This window comes from Coregonus lavaretus (assembly GCF_964263955.1).
Source record: "Coregonus lavaretus genome assembly, chromosome: 21".
Classification (NCBI taxonomy): domain Eukaryota; kingdom Metazoa; phylum Chordata; class Actinopteri; order Salmoniformes; family Salmonidae; genus Coregonus; species Coregonus lavaretus.
The window spans coordinates 37407093-37427264 of record NC_140008.1 but is presented as its reverse complement, the minus strand read 5'-3'; the positions used below and the strand labels follow the sequence as shown (position 1 = coordinate 37427264).

General features: G+C 44.9%; 1 protein-coding gene across 1 annotated transcript in view; it reads left to right on the top strand.

The window, feature by feature from the left end:
- Positions 1 to 17394, top strand: part of LOC311148565 (insulin-like growth factor-binding protein 3) — a gene marked incomplete at its 5' end in the record, with an annotated part of 83004 nt that extends 65610 nt beyond the window's left edge. The window contains one exon of the mRNA XM_084185551.1: positions 17256 to 17394. Within this exon, the coding sequence (XP_084041677.1) occupies positions 17256 to 17387 (132 nt within the window). The 3' untranslated portion in view covers positions 17388 to 17394. The remainder of the gene's footprint in view (positions 1 to 17255) is intronic.
- Positions 17395 to 20172: the final 2778 nt, after the last annotated feature.

Below are 20172 nucleotides of genomic sequence, written 5' to 3'. Positions count from 1 at the left end.
GGTATATCTCACTGGTCATCCCCAAAGCCAACACCTCCTTTGGCCGCAATTCCTTCCAGTTCTCTGCTGCCAATGACTGGAACAAATTGCAAAAATCTCTGAAGCTGGAGACGCTTATCTCCCTCACTAACTTTAAGCATCAGTTGTCTGAGCACCTTACCGATCACTGCACCTGTACACAGCCCATCTGAAATTAGCCCGCCCAACTACCTCATCCCTATATTGTTATTTATTTTGCTCATCTGTACCCCAGTATCTCTATTTGCACATCATCTCTTGCACATCATTCCAGTGTTAATACTAAATTGTAATTATTTTGCACTATAGCCTATTTTATTGCCTTACCTCCATAACTTGCTAAATTTGCACACTGTATATTAATTGTATTTCTGTTGTATTATTTTTTTGATTTTTGTTTTATTTTACCCCATATGTAACTCTGTGTTGTTGTTTTTATCGCACTGCTATGCTTTATCTTGGCCAGGTCGCAGTTGTAAATGAGAACTTGTTCTCAACTGGTTTACCTGGTTAAATAAAGGTGAAATAAAATAAAATAAAAATAAAACACTCTTCCCCCTACACATACAGTCGTGGTCAAAAGTATGGAGAATGACACAAGTATTGGTCTTCACAAAGTTTGCTGCTTCAGTGTTTTTAGATATTTTTGTCAGATGTTACTATGGTATACTGAAGTATAATTACAAGCATTCCATAAGTGTCAAAGGCTTTTATTGACAATTACATTAAGTTCATGCAAAGAGTCAATATTTGCAGTGTTGACCCTTCTTTTTCAAGACCTCTGCAATCCGTCCTGGCATGCTGTCAATTAACTTCTGAGCCACATCCTGACTGATGGCAGCCCATTCTTGCATAACCAATGCTTGGAGTTTGTCAGAATTTGTGGGTTTTTGTTTGTCCACCCGCCTCTTGAGGATTAACCACAAATTCTCAATGGGATTAAGGTCTGGGGAGTTTCCTGGCCATGGACCCAAAATGTCGATGTTTTGTTCCCCGAGCCACTTAGTTACAGTGAGGGAAAAAAGAATTTGATCCCCTGCTGATTTTGTACGTTTGCCCACTGACAAAGAAATGATCAGTCTATAATTTTAATGGTAGGTTTATTTTAACAGTGAGAGACAGAATAACAACAAAGAAATCCAGAAAAATGCATGTCAAAAATGGGAAATAAGTATTTGACCCCCTCTCAATCAGAAAGATTTCTGGCTCCAAGGTGTCTTTTATACAGGTAACGAGCTGAGATTAGGAGCACACTCTTAAAGGGAGTGCTCCTAATCTCAGTTTGTTACCTGTATAAAAGACACCTGTCCACAGAAGCAATCAATCAATCAGATTCCAAACTCTCCACCGTGGCCAAGACCAAAGAGCTCTCCAAGGATGTCAGGGACAAGATTGTAGACCTACACAAGGCTAGAATGGGCTACAAGACCATCGCCAAGCAGCTTGGTGAGAAGGTGACAACAGTTGGTGCGATTATTCGCAAATGGAAAAAACCAAAAGACCTGTCAATCTCCCTCTGCCTGGGGCTCCATGCAAGATCTCACCTCGTGGAGTTGCAATGATCATGAGAACGGTGAGGAACCAGCCCAGAACTACACAGGAGGATCTTGTAAATGATCTCAAGGCAGCTGGGACCATAGTCACCAAGAAAACAATTGGTAACACACTACACCGTGAAGGACTGAAATCCTGCAGCGCCCGCAAGGTCCCCCTGCTCAAGAAAGCACATATACATGCCCGTCTGAAGTTTGCCAATGAACATCTGAATGATTCAGAGGAGAACTGGGTGAAAGTGTTGTGGTCAGATGAGACCAAAATTGAGTTTTTTGGCATCAACTCAACTCGCCGTGTTTGGAGGAGGAGGAGTGCTGCCTATGACCCCAAGAACACCATCCCCACCTTCAAACATGGAGGTGGAAACATTATGCTTTGGGGATGTTTTTCTGCTAATGGGACAGGACAACTTCACCGCATCAAAGGGACGATGGACGGGGCCATGTACCGTCAAATCTTGGGTGAGAACCTCCTTCCCTCAGCCAGGGCATTGAAAATGGGTAGTGGATGGGTATTCCATCATGACAATGATCCAAAACACACGGCCAAGGCAACAAAGGAGTGGCTCAAGAAGAAGCACATTAAGGTCATGGAGTGATCCGATAAATGGTTGATTTAGGTGCAATCTTACTAGCAGCGATATCCTTGCCTGTGAAGCACTTTTTGTGCAAAGCAATGATGACGGCACGTGTTTCCTTGCCGGTAACCATGGTTAACAGGGGAAGAACAATGATTTCAAGCACCACCCTCCTTTTAAAGCTTCCAATCTGTTATTCTAACTTAATCAGCATGACAGAGTGATCTCCAGCCTTGTCCTCGTCAACACTCTCACCTGTGTTAACGAGAGAAACACTAACATGATGTCAGCTGTTCCTTTTGTGGCAGGGCTGAAATGCAGTGGAAATGTTTTTGGGGGATTAAACTAATTTGATCACTCTTCATAACATTCTGGAGAATATGCAAATTGCCATCATAAAAACTGAGGCAGCAGACTTTGTGAAAATTAATATTTGTGTAATTCTCAAAACTTTTGACCAAACACACACACGTACACACACCTACACACACACACACAAGCATGCACACGCACACACACACACACACGTTCCCAGGACTCCATCATCATTAACCATCTCTCAGGAACACAATGTTAAGCTCGCTTCCCCTGTCTCGTCCGCTGGTCACAGAAGAAATAGAACATGCCCCAGAGGAGAGGAGAGGAGAGGAGCACGGGAGGGAAGAAGGGAAGGAGAAAAAGAGGAAAAGGAGGGATGGGAAGGAAGGACATTCTGTGGGCCGAGGTGACAGTACTGTAAGAATGGGGTTACCCTATTCCCTTTATAGTGCCTTGGTCTAAAGTACTGTACTATATAGGGAATAAGCTGCCATTTCAGATGCAGACAGAGTCCTGTAGTTGGTGGAGGTATTTTAATTAGGTTTCCTCTCCATATAGCAGTCGTTGATCCTAGTGCTCAGCTGGCTGGCTGGTGGCTGACTGACTGACTGACTGACTGGCTGACTGGCTGGATTGCTGGATTGCTGTCTGGATGGCTGGAAGAATGGATGGTGGGTGGGTGGATCGCTGGCTGGCAGCTGACTGACTGGCTTGTGGTTGGCTGGCTGACTGGCTGGATGACTGGTTAGCTGGCTGTCTGGCTCGCTGGCTGGCTGACTGGCTGACTGGTTCGCTGGCTAGCTGGCTGGTTCGCTGGATGGCTGGCTGGCTAGCTACATACCTGTGTGTGTGTGTGTGTGTGTGTGTGTGTGTGTGTTTGTGTTTGTGTTTGTGTGAAGGGCCATAATCAGCTCCAGATGATTTTGAGCGTGTGCCAGCAGCCCAGAATAGCAGTGCTCGTTTCCCCACGGCCCTCCAACTGGCCTTGGCAAATATTATAGCAACTCCATGTTTACCTTCACACTACTTCACTCGCTCACGCCTTCTCCTCTCCTCGCTGCATATGTCGGCTCAATCGGAAATTACTTAAATTTTTTTATCGCAGAATCTGCAACTCTTCAGCTGTACAGATTGAATAGAGCCCTTACTGTAGCACCCCGCAAGCCTGATACACAGATCCTTTCAGAGAGAAATAGAGACACACGCACGTACATGCACACATTCTTGTCCGTGAACGTGATGTTTGAGTTCTGCTGAAGCATGACTTGCACACGATTTTGACTAACATCCAAGTAGAGAGAGAGAGAGAGAGAGAGAGAGAGAGAGAGAGAGAGAGAGAGAGAGAGAGAGAGAGAGAGAGAGAGAGAGAGAGAGAGAGAGAGAGAGAGAGAGAGAGAGAGAGAGAGAGAGAGATATAAAAATAAATAAGGGTAGGTGGAGAGGAGAGAGGTAAATTGAGGTCAGCCAACAGTGGAGCAATAGGACACACACACAGCTCATAGAACAGGACCGCCGAGTGCTGAAGCGCGTAAAAATTATCTGTCATCGGTTGCAACACTCACTACAGAGTCCCAAACTGCCTCTGGAAGCAACATCAGCACAAGAACGGTTCGTCGGGAGCTTCATGAAATGGGTTTCCATGGCCAAGCAGCCGCACACAAGCCTAAGATCACCATGCGCAATGCCAATTATCGGCTGGAGTGGTGTAAAGTTCGCCGCCATTGAACTCTGGAGCAGTGGAAACACGTTCTCTGGAATTATGAATCACTCTTCACCATATGGGAGTCCGATGGACGAATCTGTGTTTGGCGGATGCCAGGTGAACGCTACCTGCCCCAATGCATAGTGCCAACTGTAAAGTTTGGTGGAGGAGGAATAATGGTCTGGGGCTGTTTTTCATGGTTCGGGCTAGGCCCCTTAGTTCCAGTGAAGGGAAATCTTAACTCTACAGCATACAATTACATTCTAGATGATTCTATGCTTCCAACTTTGTGGAAACAGCTTGGGGAAGGCCCTTTCCTGTTTCAGCATGACAATGCCTCCATGCACAAGGTCGAGGTCGATACGGAAATGTTTTGTCGAGATCGGTGTGGAAGAACTTGACTGGCCTGCACAGAGCCCTGACCTCAACCCCATCGAACACCTTTCGGATGAATTGGACGCCGACTGCGAGCCAGGCCTAATCCCCCAACATCAGTGCCCAACCTCCAATAATGGTCTTGTGGTTGAATGGAAGCAAGTCCCCGCAGCAATGTTCCAACATCTAGTGGAAAGCCTTCCCAGAAGAGTGGAGGTTCTTATAGCAGCAAAGGGGGGGCCGACTCCATATTAATGCCCATGATTTTGGAATGAGATGTTCGACGAGCAGGTGTTCACATACTTTTGGTCATTTAGTCAGTGGAGGCTGCTGAGGGGCGAACGGCTCATAATAATGGCAGGATCGGAGCAAAGGAATGGCATCAAACACCTGGAAACCATGTGTTTGATGTATTTGATACCATTCCACTGATTCCACTCCGGTCATTACCAGGAGCCCATTCTCCCCAATTAAGGTGCCACTAACCTCCTGTGCATGTAGTGTATGTATTTTTTTTAAAACTGACAAATAAATAAATACATCCAAACTATGCAGAGGCAATTTGATGAATGGAAAGAGACATCTTTTACAAAACACCAAAAAGTTAATGACATTAAGAGATTGTCAAGCCAAGCCTTCGATACTGGGTAAGCCTACAAGGTAGGGAGGAATGGGTTTTCTGTTTGTCGAAATTGATAGTCTATTTATTGTGGTGTTGAAAACGCAAACCATGTCAGTATGTTTTGTTTATTGGTTGTGTGGTGCATTTACAAGTCTCTGTCCTCTTACCCCACTCTGTCCTCTTACTCTCTCTTTCCTCACCCCCTCTGTGTCCTCACCCCCTCTACTCCATCCCTCTCTACCCTATCCCCTCTGACTTTCTTCCCTCTACCCTGTCTGCCGGTCTCCCCCTCTCTCTAAAAGCCCCCCCCCCCCTCTCTCTCTCTCTCGCTCTCTCTCAATTCAATTCAATTTGCTTTATTGGCATGACGTAACAATGTACATATTGCCAAAGCTTACTTTGGATATTTACACTATTAACATAATTAAAATAATAATAATCAATGTTGTCAACGGGACAACAGTAACAACAATAACCAAGGGTCAAAATAACCATTGAACAATAACAATATACAGGATTACAGATTGGTTGGTCTGTCAGACACTGTCCCTCAACTTATGGCAGGCAGCAATGTAGTGTGCTGCCAACGCACAGCTCTCTGCGTCCTCCCCCAACAGGACGGGTAGCTTATTCTCATCAGAGAGGTCTTTGAAACCTTGAAAATTGGTTTCAAAATGACACTCTCCAAGATGGCGTAGCAGTGGGGTCGCTTTTATTCATTGTCCTTGTGTAAATATCCCGTTTCTTGTTTTTTTGTCTATTTTGTATATATTTCTCAATTTTTACTTTTCATTCTTTAACTAAATATACTTTCCTGCAACCCGCCTCACCCAACGTGGAAAGGATTATATTATTTCTTTATAACTTTCATCAAGAACCGTAAGCTGAAACTAGTGTAGCTGCAACTGAATGGCTACTTGCTATTAGTCACCGTTAGCGTCTTCACCACTGTCCGTGGCCTACACTATCCACCAGCCAGCTCTAGCTCTAGCCTAGACAATTCGTCGGCCAGTCTGCACAGCGTGCTATCGACCCAGCGTGCTATCGACCCAGAGCTTATTGGACTTTCTGCCGGAATCACTGGACCCTAGCGCCGGATCATCGCAACCAGCTAGCTAGCTGCAACCTGTTGTTGGCTGATTACCATTGCCCTATAGCAAGCACCAGTTAGCCTTCAGCTAGCCTCAGGCCCATCTCCCGGCTATCTACCTCTCTGTCAACCGGACGGGACCTCCTAGTGTTGACACTGAGCCCCGCCGATCCAACACGACTGGTTTGCCGACGAAATAGTCTGATGTGGTTTCAACAGGCTTCCCGTTGCGACGACCACGAAGATCCATCTGCCAGCCCCGGCCCGCTAGCACACGCAAACTACAACTGTGCTCCCTGCTAGCTGTGCTGAAGCACCAATTTGAACTGCTCTCGGACTCACATATTGCTGTTCACTGGACCTTATGATCACTCAGCTGCACAGCTGATGCCTGCTGGACTGTTCCTTTACACGGTACCCTGTCCTGTTTATTCTGTTTAGCCTTAGCCCAAACGTTATCGCTATTTCCAGTTGTTGTCTTAGCTCTCTCTAATAACACCTGTGACTGCTTTATGCCTCTCTCCCATGTCAATTATGCCTTGCCTATTGCTGTTTGGGTTAGTTCTTATTATACAATTTCACTGTAGAACCCCTAGTCCCTCTCAAACTGCCTCAAATAGTTCCTTTGTTCCACCCCCCATACACGCCGAGACCGGCTCAATCGGTGCCTCCAGTGATGCTATCTCTTTCATTGTTACCCAACGCTTAGGGTTACCTGAACTGTACTCATATCCTTCCATATCCTTTTCTGTACATAATGCCCTGAATCTTTTCTACAACGCCCGGAGAACTGCCCCCTTTATTCTATGTACCCAACGCACTAGAAGACCAGTTCTTAAAGCCTTTAGTCGTATCCTTATTCTAGTCCTCCTCTGTTCCTCTGGTGATGTAGAGGCTAACCCAGGCCCTGCAGCCCCCAGTATCACTCCTACTCCCCAGGAGCTATCATTTGTTGACTTCTGTAACCGTAAAAGTCTTGGTTTTCTGCACGTAAATATCAGAAGCCTCCTTCCTAAGTTTGAGTTATTCACTGCGTTAGCACACTCCGCCAACCCTGATGTTCTAGCAGTGTCTGAATCCTGGCTTAGGAAGGCCACCAAAAATTCTGAAATTTCCATCCCCAACTATAACATTTTCCGTCTAGATAGAACTGCCAAAGGGGGTGGAGTTGCAATCTACTGTAGAGATAGCCTGCAGAGCTCTATCATACTATCCAGGTCTGTGCCCAAACAGTTTGAGCTTCTACTTCTAAAAATCCACCTTTCCAGAAATAAATCTCTCACTGTTGCCGCTTGCTACAGACCCCCCTCAGCCCCCAGCTGTGCCCTGGACACCATATGTGAATTGATTGCCCCCCATCTATCCTCAGAGTTCGTACTGCTTGGTGACCTAAATTGGGATATGCTTAACACCCCGGCCATCCTACAATCTAAACTAGATGCCCTCAATCTCACACAAATTATCAACGAACCTACCAGGTACAACCCTAAATCCGTAAACATGGGTACCCTCATAGATATCATCCTGACTAACTTACCCTCTAAATACACCTCCGCTGTCTTCAACCAGGATCTCAGCGATCACTGCCTTATTGCCTGCGTCCGTAACGGGTCCGCGGTCAAACGACCACCCCTCATCACTGTCAAACGCTCCCAAAAACACTTCAGCGAGCAGGCCTTCCTAATTGACCTGGCCCAGGTATCCTGGATGGATATAGATCTCATTCCGTCAGTAGAGGATGCCTGGTTGTTCTTTAAAAGTAATTTCCTCTCAATCTTAAGTAAACATGCCCCATTCAAAAAATACAGAACTAAGAACAGATATAGCCCCTGGTTCTCCTCAGACTTGACTGCCCTTGACCAGCACAAAAACATCCTGTGGCGTACTGCATTAGCATCAAATAGCCCCCGCGATATGCAACTTTTCAGGGAAGTTAGGAACCAATATACACAAGCAGTTAGGAAAGCAAAGGCTAACTTTTTCAAACAGAAATTTGCATCCTGTAGCACTAACTCCAAAAAGTTTTGGGACACTGTAAAGTCCATGGAAAATAAGAGCACTTCCTCCCAGCTGCCCACTGCACTGAGGATAGGAAACACTATCACCACCGATAAATCTACAATAATCGAGAATTTCAACAAGCATTTTGCTACGGCTGGCCATGCTTTCCACCTGGCTACCACTACCCCGGCCACCAGCTCTGCACCCTCCGCTGCAACTTGCCCATGCCCCCCCCCGCTTCTCCTTCACACAAATCCAGACAGCTGATGTTCTGAAAGAGCTGCAAAATCTGGACCCCTACAAATCATCTGGGCTAGACAATCTGGACCCTTTCTTTCTAAAACTAGCCGCCGAAATTGTCGCAACCCCTATTACTAGCCTGTTCAACCTCTCTTTCGTAACGTCTGAGATCCCCAGAGATTGGAAAGCTGCCGCGGTCATCCCCCTCTTCAAAGGGGGTGACACTCTAGATCCAAACTGTTACAGACCCATATCCATCCTGCCCTGCCTTTCAAAAGTTTTTGAAAGCCAAGTCAACAAACAGATCACCGACCATTTCGAATCCCACCGTACCTTCTCCGCTATGCAATCCGGTTTCCGAGCTGGTCATGGGTGCACTTCAGCCACGCTCAAGGTCCTAAACGATATTATAACCGCGATCGATAATAGACAGTACTGTGCAGCCGTTTTCATTGTCCTGGCCAAGGCTTTCGACTCTGTCAACCACCGCATTCTTATTGGCAGACTAAATAGCCTTGGTTTCTCAAATGACTGCCTCGCCTGGTTCACCAACTACTTCTCAGATAGAGTTCAATGTGTCAAATCAGAGGGCCTGTTGTCTGGACCTATGGCAGTCTCTATGGGGGTGCCACAGGGTTCAATTCTTGGGCCGACTCTTTTCTCTGTGTATATCAATTGACGTCGCTCTTGCTGCTGGTGACTCTCAGATCCACCTCTACGCAGACGACACCATTTTGTATACATCTGGCCCTTCATTGGACACTGTGTTAACAAACCTCCAAACGAGCTTCAATGCCATACAACACTCCTTCAGTAGCCTCCAACTGCTCTTAAACACTAGTAAAACTAAATGCATGCTCTTCAACCGAACGCTGCTTGCACCCGCCCACCCGACTAGAATCACTACTCTCGACGGGTCTGACCTAGAGTATGTGGACAACTACAAATATCTAGGTGTCTGGTTAGACTGTAAACTCTCCTTCCAGACTCATATTAAGAATCTCCAATCCAAAGTTAAATCTAGAAACGGTTTCCTATTTCGCAACAAAGCCTCCTTCACTCATGCTGCCAAACATGCCCTCGTAAAACTGACTATCCTACCGATCATTGACTTCGGCGATGTCATTTACAAAATAGCCTCCAACACTCTACTCAGCAAATTGGATGTAGTCTATCACAGTGCCATCCGTTTTGTCTCCAAAGCCCCATATAATACCCACCACTGTGACCTGTACGCTCTTGTTGGCTGGTCCTCACTACATATTCGTCGCCAAACCCACTGGCTCCAGGCCATCTATAAATCACTGCTAGGCAAATCCCCGCCTTATCTTAGCTCATTGGTCACCATAGCAACACCCACCCATAGTCTGCGCTCCAGCAGGTATATCTCACTGGTCATCCCCAAAGCCAACACCTCCTTTGGCCGCAATTCCTTCCAGTTCTCTGCTGCCAATGACTGGAACAAATTGCAAAAATCTCTGTAGCTGGAGACACTTATCTCCCTCACTAACTTTAAGCATCAGTTGTCAGAGCACCTTACCGATCACTGCACCTGTACACAGCCCATCTGAAATTAGCCCGCCCAACTACCTCATCCCTATATTGTTATTTATTTTGCTCATTTGTACCCCAGTATCTCTATTTGCACATCATCTCTTGCACATCTATCATTCCAGTGTTAATACTAATTGTAATTATTTTGCACTATAGCCTATTTATTGCCTTACCTCCATAACTTGCTACATTTGCACACACTGTATATATATATGTATTTCTGTTGTATTTTTGACTTTGTTTTGTTTTACCCCATATGTAACTCTGTGTTGTTGTTTTTATCGCACTGCTTTGCTTTATCTTGGCCAGGTCGCAGTTGTAAATGAGAACTTGTTCTCAACTGGTTTACCTGGTTAAATAAAGGTGAAATAAATAAAATAAATAATTGTTTTATATTTTTGACATTTTGTCAGGAAATGCAGCTCTGTCTCAGTTTCTGCTGTGGTGCAGCGGTTGCACAGCCTTTCCTCTACAGGGAGCCAGGTTTTCCTGTGTCTACCCTTCTCAATGGCAAGGCTGTGCTCACTGAGCCTGTTCTTTGTCAAGGTTTGTCTAAGGTTTTGATCAGTAACCATGGTCAAATAGTTAGCCACGGTGTACTGTCGATTTAGGGCCAGATAGCACTGCATTTTACTTTGTGCTTGTGTTTCCCAATAAGCAATGTAGTTTTGTTTTGACTGTGTTGTAATTTGGTTTATTCTGATTGATTGGATGTTCTGGTCCTGAGACTTCAGTTTGTTAGTAGAATAGGTCTGTGAACTCAGCCCCAGGACCAGCTGGATGAGGGGACTATTTTCTTTGCTCAGCTCTTGGCATTGCAGGGCTTGGTAATGATATGCGAGGGGGTCACTGTATTTTAGATGTTTCCAAAACTGAATTGCTCTCTTTTGAGTTTTTATTATTAGTGGATATTGACCTAATTCTGCCCTGCATGCATTGTTTGTAGTTTTCCTCTGGACATGTAGGAAAATCTTACAGAACTCTGCATGCAGGGTTTCAATGGGGTGTTTGTCCCATTTGGTGAAATCTTGTTTTGCAAGTGGACTTCACTGCCATAAAGTTCAAATGGTTCAAAAAACACATTCAGTTAGTTTTAGCCACATTTTAAAAGGTATTTCAATTTGAATTTGTTTTTTTAATGGCGTAGAATGCCCTGCGTGTTTTCTCTCTCAGTTCATTCACTGCATCATTAAGGTGTCCAGTTGAGCTTATTTCTAAACCTAAGTAATTGTAGTGTGTTTTGCAGTACTCTATTTATTTTGTACCAATTGAGAACTTGGTATAATTCCCTGAGATCTGGATCTTCTCTGGAAAATCATTATTTTAGTCTTTTTGGGGTTTACTGCCAGGGCCCAGGTCTGGCAGTACTGCTCTAGCAGGTCCAGGCTCTGCTGTAGGCCATGTGCTGTGTGTGACAGCAGGCATAGGTCATCTGCGAAGAGCAGGCATTTAACCTCTGAATTGTGGAGACTAACACCAGGGGCTGGGGATTTTTCTAGAATAGTGGCCAATTCGTTGATGTAAATATTGAAGAGTGCAGGGCTCAGATTGCAACCCTGGCGAAGGCCTCGCCCCTGGTTAAAGAATTATGTTATTTTCTTGCCAATTTTGCCAGTATAAATTGATTTAATTATGTCATGTTTTACCCCCTGCACCACTTTCAATAACTTTGTAGAACAGTCCTGTATGCCAAATAGAATCAAATGCTTTTTGGAAGTCGATAAAGCAAGCATACATTTTGGTATTATTTTGGTGGACATGTATATCTATCAGGGTGTGTAGGGTGTAAATATGACCGGTCGTGCGATGTTTTGGTATAAATCCAATTAGTCTTTTAGTCAAGACGTTGTGCTTATTAAGGAAGTTTAGAACTCTTACATTTATAATACTACAGAAAACCTTCCCCAGGTTACTGTTCACACAAATGCCTCTGTAATTGTTAGGGTGAAATTTGTCTCTGTTCTTAAAGATTGGGGTTATGAGTCCTTGATTCCAGATGTCATGGAAATAACCTACACTCAGGATCAAATTAAACAGTTTTAATATAGCCAATTGACATTTTGCACTAGTGAATATTAGCATCTCATTTAGGATGCCATCAGGTCCGCATGCTTTTTTTAATTTGAGGGCCTGAAGTTTCTTATAGAGCACTGGTCAGTAATTGGGGAGTCCAATGGATTTTGATTGTCCTTTATAGCTTTTTCTAATCCATTCAACTTCTAAAAGAACAGCACAGTCAAAAATACAGTAACTACTAACTACTAAGTTGTTAAGAGTGAGATAAACAGGATAACAGCAAACATTTGTTCTGTTATATATATATATATACACAGTGGGGGAAAAAAGTATTTAGTCAGCCACCAATTGTGCATGTTCTCCCACTTAAAAAGATGAGAGAGGCCTGTAATTTTCATCATAGGTACACGTCAACTATGACAGACAAAATGAGAAAAAAAATGGTGTTCTTTGGATGCAACTCAGCATTCTTTGTCCTCCAAACACGACGAGTTGAGTTTTTACCAAAAAGTTATATTTTGGTTTCATCTGACCATATGACATTCTCCCAATCCTCTTCTGGATCATCCAAATGCACTCTAGCAAACTTCAGACGGGCCTGGACATGTACTGGCTTAAGCAGGGGGACACGTCTGGCACTGCAGGATTTGAGTCCGTGGCGGCGTAGTGTGTTACTGATGGTAGGCTTTGTTACTTTGGTCCCAGCTCTCTGCAGGTCATTCACTAGGTCCCCCCGTGTGGTTCTGGGATTTTTGCTCACCGTTCTTGTGATCATTTTGACCCCACGGGGTAAGATCTTGCGTGGAGCCCCAGATCGAGGGAGATTATCAGTGGTCTTGTATGTCTTCCATTTCCTAATAATTGCTCCCACAGTTGATTTCTTCAAACCAAGCTGCTTACCTATTGCAGATTCAGTCTTCCCAGCCTGGTGTAGGTCTACAATTTTGTTTCTGGTGTCCTTTGACAGCTCTTTGGTCTTGGCCATAGTGGAGTTTGGAGTGTGACTGTTTGAGGTTGTGGACAGGTGTCTTTTACACTGATAACAAGTTCAAACAGGTGCCATTAATACAGGTAACGAGTGGAGGACAGAGGAGCCTCTTAAAGAAGTTACAGGTCTGTAAGAGCCAGAAATCTTGCTTGTTTGTAGGTGACCAAATACTTATTTTCCACCATAATTTGCTAATAAATTCATTATAAATCCTACAATGTGATTTTCTGGAGAAAAAAAATCTCAATTTGTCTGTCATAGTTGACGTGTACCTATGATGAAAATTACAGGCCTCTCTCATCTTTTTAAGTGGGAGAACTTGCACAATTGGTGGCTGACTAAATACTTTTTTCCCCACTGTATATATATACAGTATATTCCTATTCATTGAACAAGTAAACTTTTTTAGTACAATGGGTGTGTGTGTATGTGTGTGTGTGTGTGTGTGTGTGTGTGTGTGTGTGTGTGTGTGTGCGCGTGTGTGCGCATTTAGTGCAGTTTGGTGCAGATGTATTGGAGGAGCTGTTTAATCTCACTCAATCCTACAGGGTTCTCCTGTCCTCTGAGGACCTCCGCGTAGCTGCACTAGTCCTGCTGTTGGGCCCTGTGGAGTGGAGTGGGGCCAAGTCTGGGCCGGGGGGCTTCCTCTCTGGTCTGGTAGAGGTGGTGGTCTGGTGCGGGGTAGTAGGCTGGGCCCGGTCCAGTCTGGCTAAGCCGATGGAATTGGTGATGCTCTGGTGGTGGGTGGGGCCTGTGGGGTGCACTGAGTCTGGTGGGGCATTGAGGGGGCCTGGGGCTACTTGGTGGTGCGGTGGTCTGGTAGGGGTCTCTGGGTGGTCCTCTTTCCAGTGCGGCATTGTGTGTTTGTCTACCAAGTGCCACGTCTTTTAGAGACTTGGCAAACATCCCTACTGTCTGCTTCCTCAGGTGGGAGTGGTCATGCAGATGCTCTGGGGTGATTGTTGGGTGGTGTACAAGGAGGGGTGTGTGGGGGTGTGTTGGGGGGCAGACAGGGTAAAGGGTGGTCGGTATGTGGGGGGTTGTGGGTGAGGGTGGGTCAGTGGGGGTGTTAGGGGTGGTGAGGGGCTGCAGCTTCTCTCTAGGGGTCTCTACAGTCTGTTCTCTATGCTGCAGCACACTCTTGATGACAGACAACTCCTTTGCCATCTCCTCCTTTCCCTGCACTAGCTCTCTCCTCATGGTGGCCTTTACCTCCTCAAGCGGTGTAGTAAGGCTCTCTCTCATCTCCTGGACAGAGTTCTTCAGCTGGGTCCTGCACTGGTTGATCTGGTCCTGTAGAAGCTCTGTGAACAGACCTGTTGTGTGGGTCTGGGCCTGGGCTCCTGCTGTTGGAGTGCCTGAGGTGAGGGGAGAGGTCGGGGTGTTGTCCTTGTCCTTTTTGGTTTCTGCTATCTTCCTTAGGGTGGGGAAGTCCTGCACAAAAGAGCTGAGTGTAGCCTCACTGCCCTGGACCATGACAGTGCCATTCTGGTACATGTTTACCGTCAGAAAGCTGTTTTCCTGGTCCTTTTCGCTGTCCTCAAAAATTGATTTGCCTTCCCTTGCAGATGCTTTTATTTGTCGTATAGCTGAAATGCCTGGTTACAGCTGTATGCCAGGCAGTACATTTACATTTTAGTCATTTAGCAGACTCTCTTATCCAGAGCGACTTACAGGAGCAATTAGGGTTAAGTGCCTTGCTCAAGGGCACATCGACAGATTTTTCACATAGTCAGCTCAGGGATTAGAACCAGCGATCTTTCGGTTACTGGCACAATGCTCTTAACCACCAAGCTACCTGCCGCCCGGTAGTGTGGTCTGTGTAAAATAACAGGTATGTAACAGTCCTGTTGTGTGAGCAGTCGGCAAACAACGTTTCCGGGTTCTCCCTCAGAATTCTGTTTAAAATTGATTCTTCCCTTCTCTGATTTGATTTCTGCTGGAAAGTCTCTCAGTCTCTGCTGCTGCTGGCGCTGCTAGCGCTGCCTCAGTGGCCATGTTGCTATGGTTACCACCAGTAAACAGTTGGAGCCAGTGTTGCCAACTTAGCGACTTTGTCGCTATATTTAGCGAGTATTCAGACCCCTCTAGCGACACATTTTTAAAAAATCGACTAACGACAAATCTAGCAACTTTTTCTGGTGTTATTGGAGACATTTGGAGACTCTGACGTGAAAGCACGTACTGTTCTTACTCTTCTCAACAAGCAGCGGGTGCTGCCGTGGGCCCCACCCCCGTCCCAAAGCACTCACAGGCGGCCTTGTCCTCGCGCAGCAGTCCCTCCCAGCTGCAGTCAGAGCAGGAGATGTTCACCCCTCGGCGTCCAGACTGCAAATGAATCGCGCATGCGGGAAGCCGCCGCTGGCTGATCTCGCCCTGGCTTACATTCAGGGTGGGATGTAAATGTAAAATGTTCTTTGTCTAAAATAAATCACTGCACAAAAATAAATCACTGCATTTGACTCACACAGCCTCAGTCACTTACTCACCTCGTCCACTGTGTGTGTGCCTCTCTGTGACATAAGCTAAACATCTAGCTGGCTAGCTCATCATGTCTCAGTCTAAACTGTACACTCAAAAATACAGAAAGGAGTGGGAATCAAACCCTGAATTCAAAGGCTGGTTGAAACTGTTTATTGGAGATGATACATGGGCATACTGCCTGTATTGTAAGGCAGATTTCTACGCCAAACTTAGTGATGTAAAAAAAACACATGACAACTCAAAAACATACTCAAAAGGCAAAGCCTTATAACATTTCCACCCAAAACAAGCTGCCATTTATGGTTTAAAATATTTACTCTGCAAAAAAGGCTGAGGCCACCATGGCATTAGCTATCGCTGAACACTGTTCCATGCTGGCATGTGATCACATTGGAGAAGCATGTAGAGCTGCTTTCTCAGACTCCACTGCTGCTACCCACTTCGAAATGCACAGGACAAAGTGCACAGAAATTATTCTAGCACCATACTTTCTGAAAAAGTTGGTCGCAGATGTGGGTGACCAGCGTTTCAACCTCCTCCTCGATGAGTCCACGGATGTAAGTGTTTCTAAGTACCTAGGGGTTGTGATAAGGTACTTTAGTGACACCAAGCAGACAATTGTATCAACATTTCTGGCGCTTGTTGAGTTGGAGGGAGGAGATGCCAAATCTATAGCCCGTGCTGTTGTGGCTTTCCTCGAGAAGTGTTGTCTTAAAAAAGAGAACTCCTGGGGATAGGGACTGACAATGCCTCTGTTATAATGGGGATTAACAATGGGGTCCATAAAGTGCTGAAGGAGGAGTATGGCCTCAAAGATCTGGTTCTTATTCGCTGTGTGTGCCACTCTCTGCAGCTTGCTGTAAGTCATGCTTCCAATGACACCATCCCCCGTAGTGTGGAGTACTTGGTACAAGAGACTTATAACTGGTTTTCAGTGTATCCAAAGCGCAGGGAGGCCTACAAGGCCATATATGAGACCATCAACTGTGGGGTCTCTGGGTGGTCCTCTGTCCAGTGCGGCTAGCACGATAAAGATTGGTCTTTTAACACACTCTGTCGAGCTTTTCCTCCTGTGTTGCTCTTCATTTGTACAGTTTTGATTACCTATATATTTTTTGCTAATTTTATTTTGTTAATCTCACTCTTAACAACCAGAAAGTTATAAGTCAGGAGCTGTTCGTCTGCATGACTGTGTCTCTCTCTCTCTCTCTCTCTCTCTCTCTCTCTCTCTCTCTCTCTCTCTCTCTCTCTCTGTCGCTCTCTCTCCCTCTCAGAGTGTTTCTAGGCTGTGTCCAGAACTAGTTGAATGGTGTTAGTGTGTTAGTCCTTCACATACTGGTGTTACCTGCCTATGAGATACAGTTTGCTGAAGGCTGCATACGTCTGGCAGAAAAACTCCCTTCCTAGTTTCGTCATTGGTTGTTATATTTAAATTAAATGTATCTCTTTCTTTCTTTTTTCTTCTTTCTTTCTTTCTTTCTCTTTTCTTTTCTTTTTCTTTTTCTTTTTCTCTTTCTCTTTCTCTTTCTCTTTCTCTTTCTCTCTCTCTCTCTCTCTCTCTCTCTCTCTCTCTCTCTCTCTCTCTCTCTCATCTCTCTTCTCTCTCTCTCTCTCTCTCCTCTCTCTCTCTCTCTCTCTCTCTCTCTCTCTCTCTCTCTCTCTCTCTCTCTCTCTCTCTATCTTTCCCCCTCTCTCTTTATGTCTCTCTCTCTGCAGTGCCGTCCATCCAAAGGGAGGAAGCGAGGTTACTGCTGGTGTGTGGATAAGTATGGTCAGCCTCTCCCCGGCTATGATGGAAAGGAGAGAGGAGAATCCCAGTGCAACAACCTGGAGAGAGGATGGATTTAGAGAAGGAATGAAGGAAGGAGGAGAGAGGAATAGGATATACTTTTTTTTACTCCTGCCCTTCACAAAGCACAATCGAAAGAGCGCCGGACCGTTGACCTCAGGTCATATGACTGCCGGGTAGGGAAGGGAGGGGGGACGGAGGGGGGAGGGCAGGAGAAGACTGGGGGAGCACAGCCTATAGGCCAAGCCTTCTGTCCATCGTCTGCAGCTATCTGCTGTGTGCTAGGGGAAACTCTGCCCCTCGAATGAAAACAACAGAGAGAGAGAAACTAATCATCTGCACTATTCTTTTAGAGAGAGACGAAGGAGGGAATTTTCCACTGGATTTAAAGTGTGAGTGACTGTAACCCAACTCAATGTGTGTATGTGTGTTTGTATATGTGTGTAAATGCTGTCTTTCACTAAGATCAGTTTAGAGGTGTTAGAATACCCAAACACAAATCCAGCCTCCTTCCATCCTGTCATGCAGAGACTCTCCTCTTTCTCAGGGTCCATCATTATGAAGTGAAGGCTTATGGGTAGGCTGGCCTCTGATCTCTTTCCTGCCATGTTGGACACCACTGGCCTTCCCCCACTGTCTCCAAAGCAACCAGCTTGTCCCACACCCGATGTGCTGCGTCACATTTACAGGTTTAGGGTGGAACGAATGGAGACAGTACCCAATGACGGGTGCCTTAAAACCCCACACAGCCCCCCTCACCCTCTCCGCCCTCTCTCCCCCCCATCCCTAACCCCTATCCCTCCCTTTCCCATAGTCCTTCCTTAGCCTTCTGCAGGTCCTCACAGAGTGCTCACAGTGTTACCACCATGCATGAGTATGGTCTGGTGAAGGGTCCCTTTAGACTGGGCATGCTGGGTGAGACCGGATTGCTCTCTCTTCAGTAGGTCCCCCATTCTTCAAGCCCAAGCACTTAAAGCACTTTAGCTGCATCAACCAACTCCCCCATATCACTCCTTGCAGTTAAAGACAATTTGGACCAATTATAAATAATTAGGTGGGTGCTTATATTTGTCCTGTTTAATGAACAAGTGTGTATTATACACATGTGAATTGGGTTTTCTGCATATCCCTACTCCACCTGAGACACCCTCGGAGAGTGAGGTCACAGCCAGGGTCTTCCATTATCAATGGCAACCCTGGAGCAATTAGGGTTAAGTGCCTTGTTTACATCAACAGATTTTTTACCTTGTCAGCTTGGGGATTCAAACCACCAACCTTTCGGACTGGCACAAAGCTCTAACCGCTAGGCTATCTGCCGCCCATAGCATAGCAATCATACTGTACCTTTTCCATAGTGGCAACATTTGACAAGGTTTATTGCACTGTAGAACAAAACAACAACAACAACAATCATCAACAACAACAAAATATATGCTACACCAGGACTTCAGACAGTGAACTTACTCAGCCTAGTAACAAACGCCACTCCTCAGAATTTACATTTAATGCAAAGTGTGTTTCCTTTTTGTTGATATTTTTTCTTGGAGATGCTTGTATGATCTCATGCCAACACAACTCCACAAGGTGGACACAGCACAAAATATGCATTCAGACAGGGGGTCTGAGGGAAGGGGCGTAGTCCTCCTAGAGGTGCTTCCTGCTTCCTGTATGACACTCTCACATATTCTGTGTCCGAAATGGCACCATATTTAGATGATATTTCAGATGCAGACTTTAACAGTGGAGAAATGCTAGCCCAGGTAGCTTGGTAGCACTGAATCAGCTGCAAACTCACTTAATAAAAAAAAAAAACTTAAAACCAACCAACCAACTGGTGCTATATCCCATTCTATTTGAACACTTGATTTACGGGGATGTGCATAAAAGTATGGTTAAGCTATTGCCCTGCCCCCTTCCCTGTTATTTGTGCGTCTTTGTAACTATTATAATTTTTTTCCTGGAAGCTATGTGTCTCAATAGACATATGTACTGTATATAAAATAAAATAAATAAATAACTTATTTATCTAAGAAATAATTATAAGCTGATCCAAACTACGTTTTTTTCTCTTATAAAGGATTCAGTGACTCACCGATTGTAGGGGGAGAGTCGGGTAAGTTTAGCCAAAGGGGTATGTTGAGCCACCCTTGTTTCTAGGAAAACATATACACAAAATAGATCATTTGAAAAAATATTTAGGAAGAGGTCATCATTTCATTGAGTCTGTGAAGGAAGAAACCACATGGAAAAAGTGATGAGCAAGTTTGGTCCAAAAAACACATTTTCACCAAGTCAAATGAATTTATAGTGCTAAACATTTCATGATGCTTGTATCTAAACCAAAGTACATGCTTTTAAGATTGTTCTATACATAATTTGGGGTCTCTATAAGTTTCAATATGAGGTCCTAAACCTAGCATGAAAGTGCATCATTGTAGCTGTGTGGGCTAATATATTCAAAATGTTTGACTTGGGGTAAGTGAGCCAATGGCCAAAAAGCGATTGTGATTGTGTTGAATTGTTTTTGGGAAATAAAGATAGGACAAGGTTTTAAAAAGGTAGTGGTAATATTTAATACAGTACATACATTTGTAGGTGGCTTAACTTACCCTGTCCTGCGGCTCAATTTACCCCATACCCGGGGTAAGTTGTGCCAAAGACCACTTATTTTGGACAAGCTATGTTTTCAAAACTGTAATGTTTACATGAATTCTGATTATTTCCAGGGATACACAACATCCTGAAATATTAGAAATAATACTATATATTTCCTTGACGGAGTGATGCTGAATGTAAAAAATGGCTCAACTTATCCCATTCTCCCCTATAACAAAGTGGAAGTTG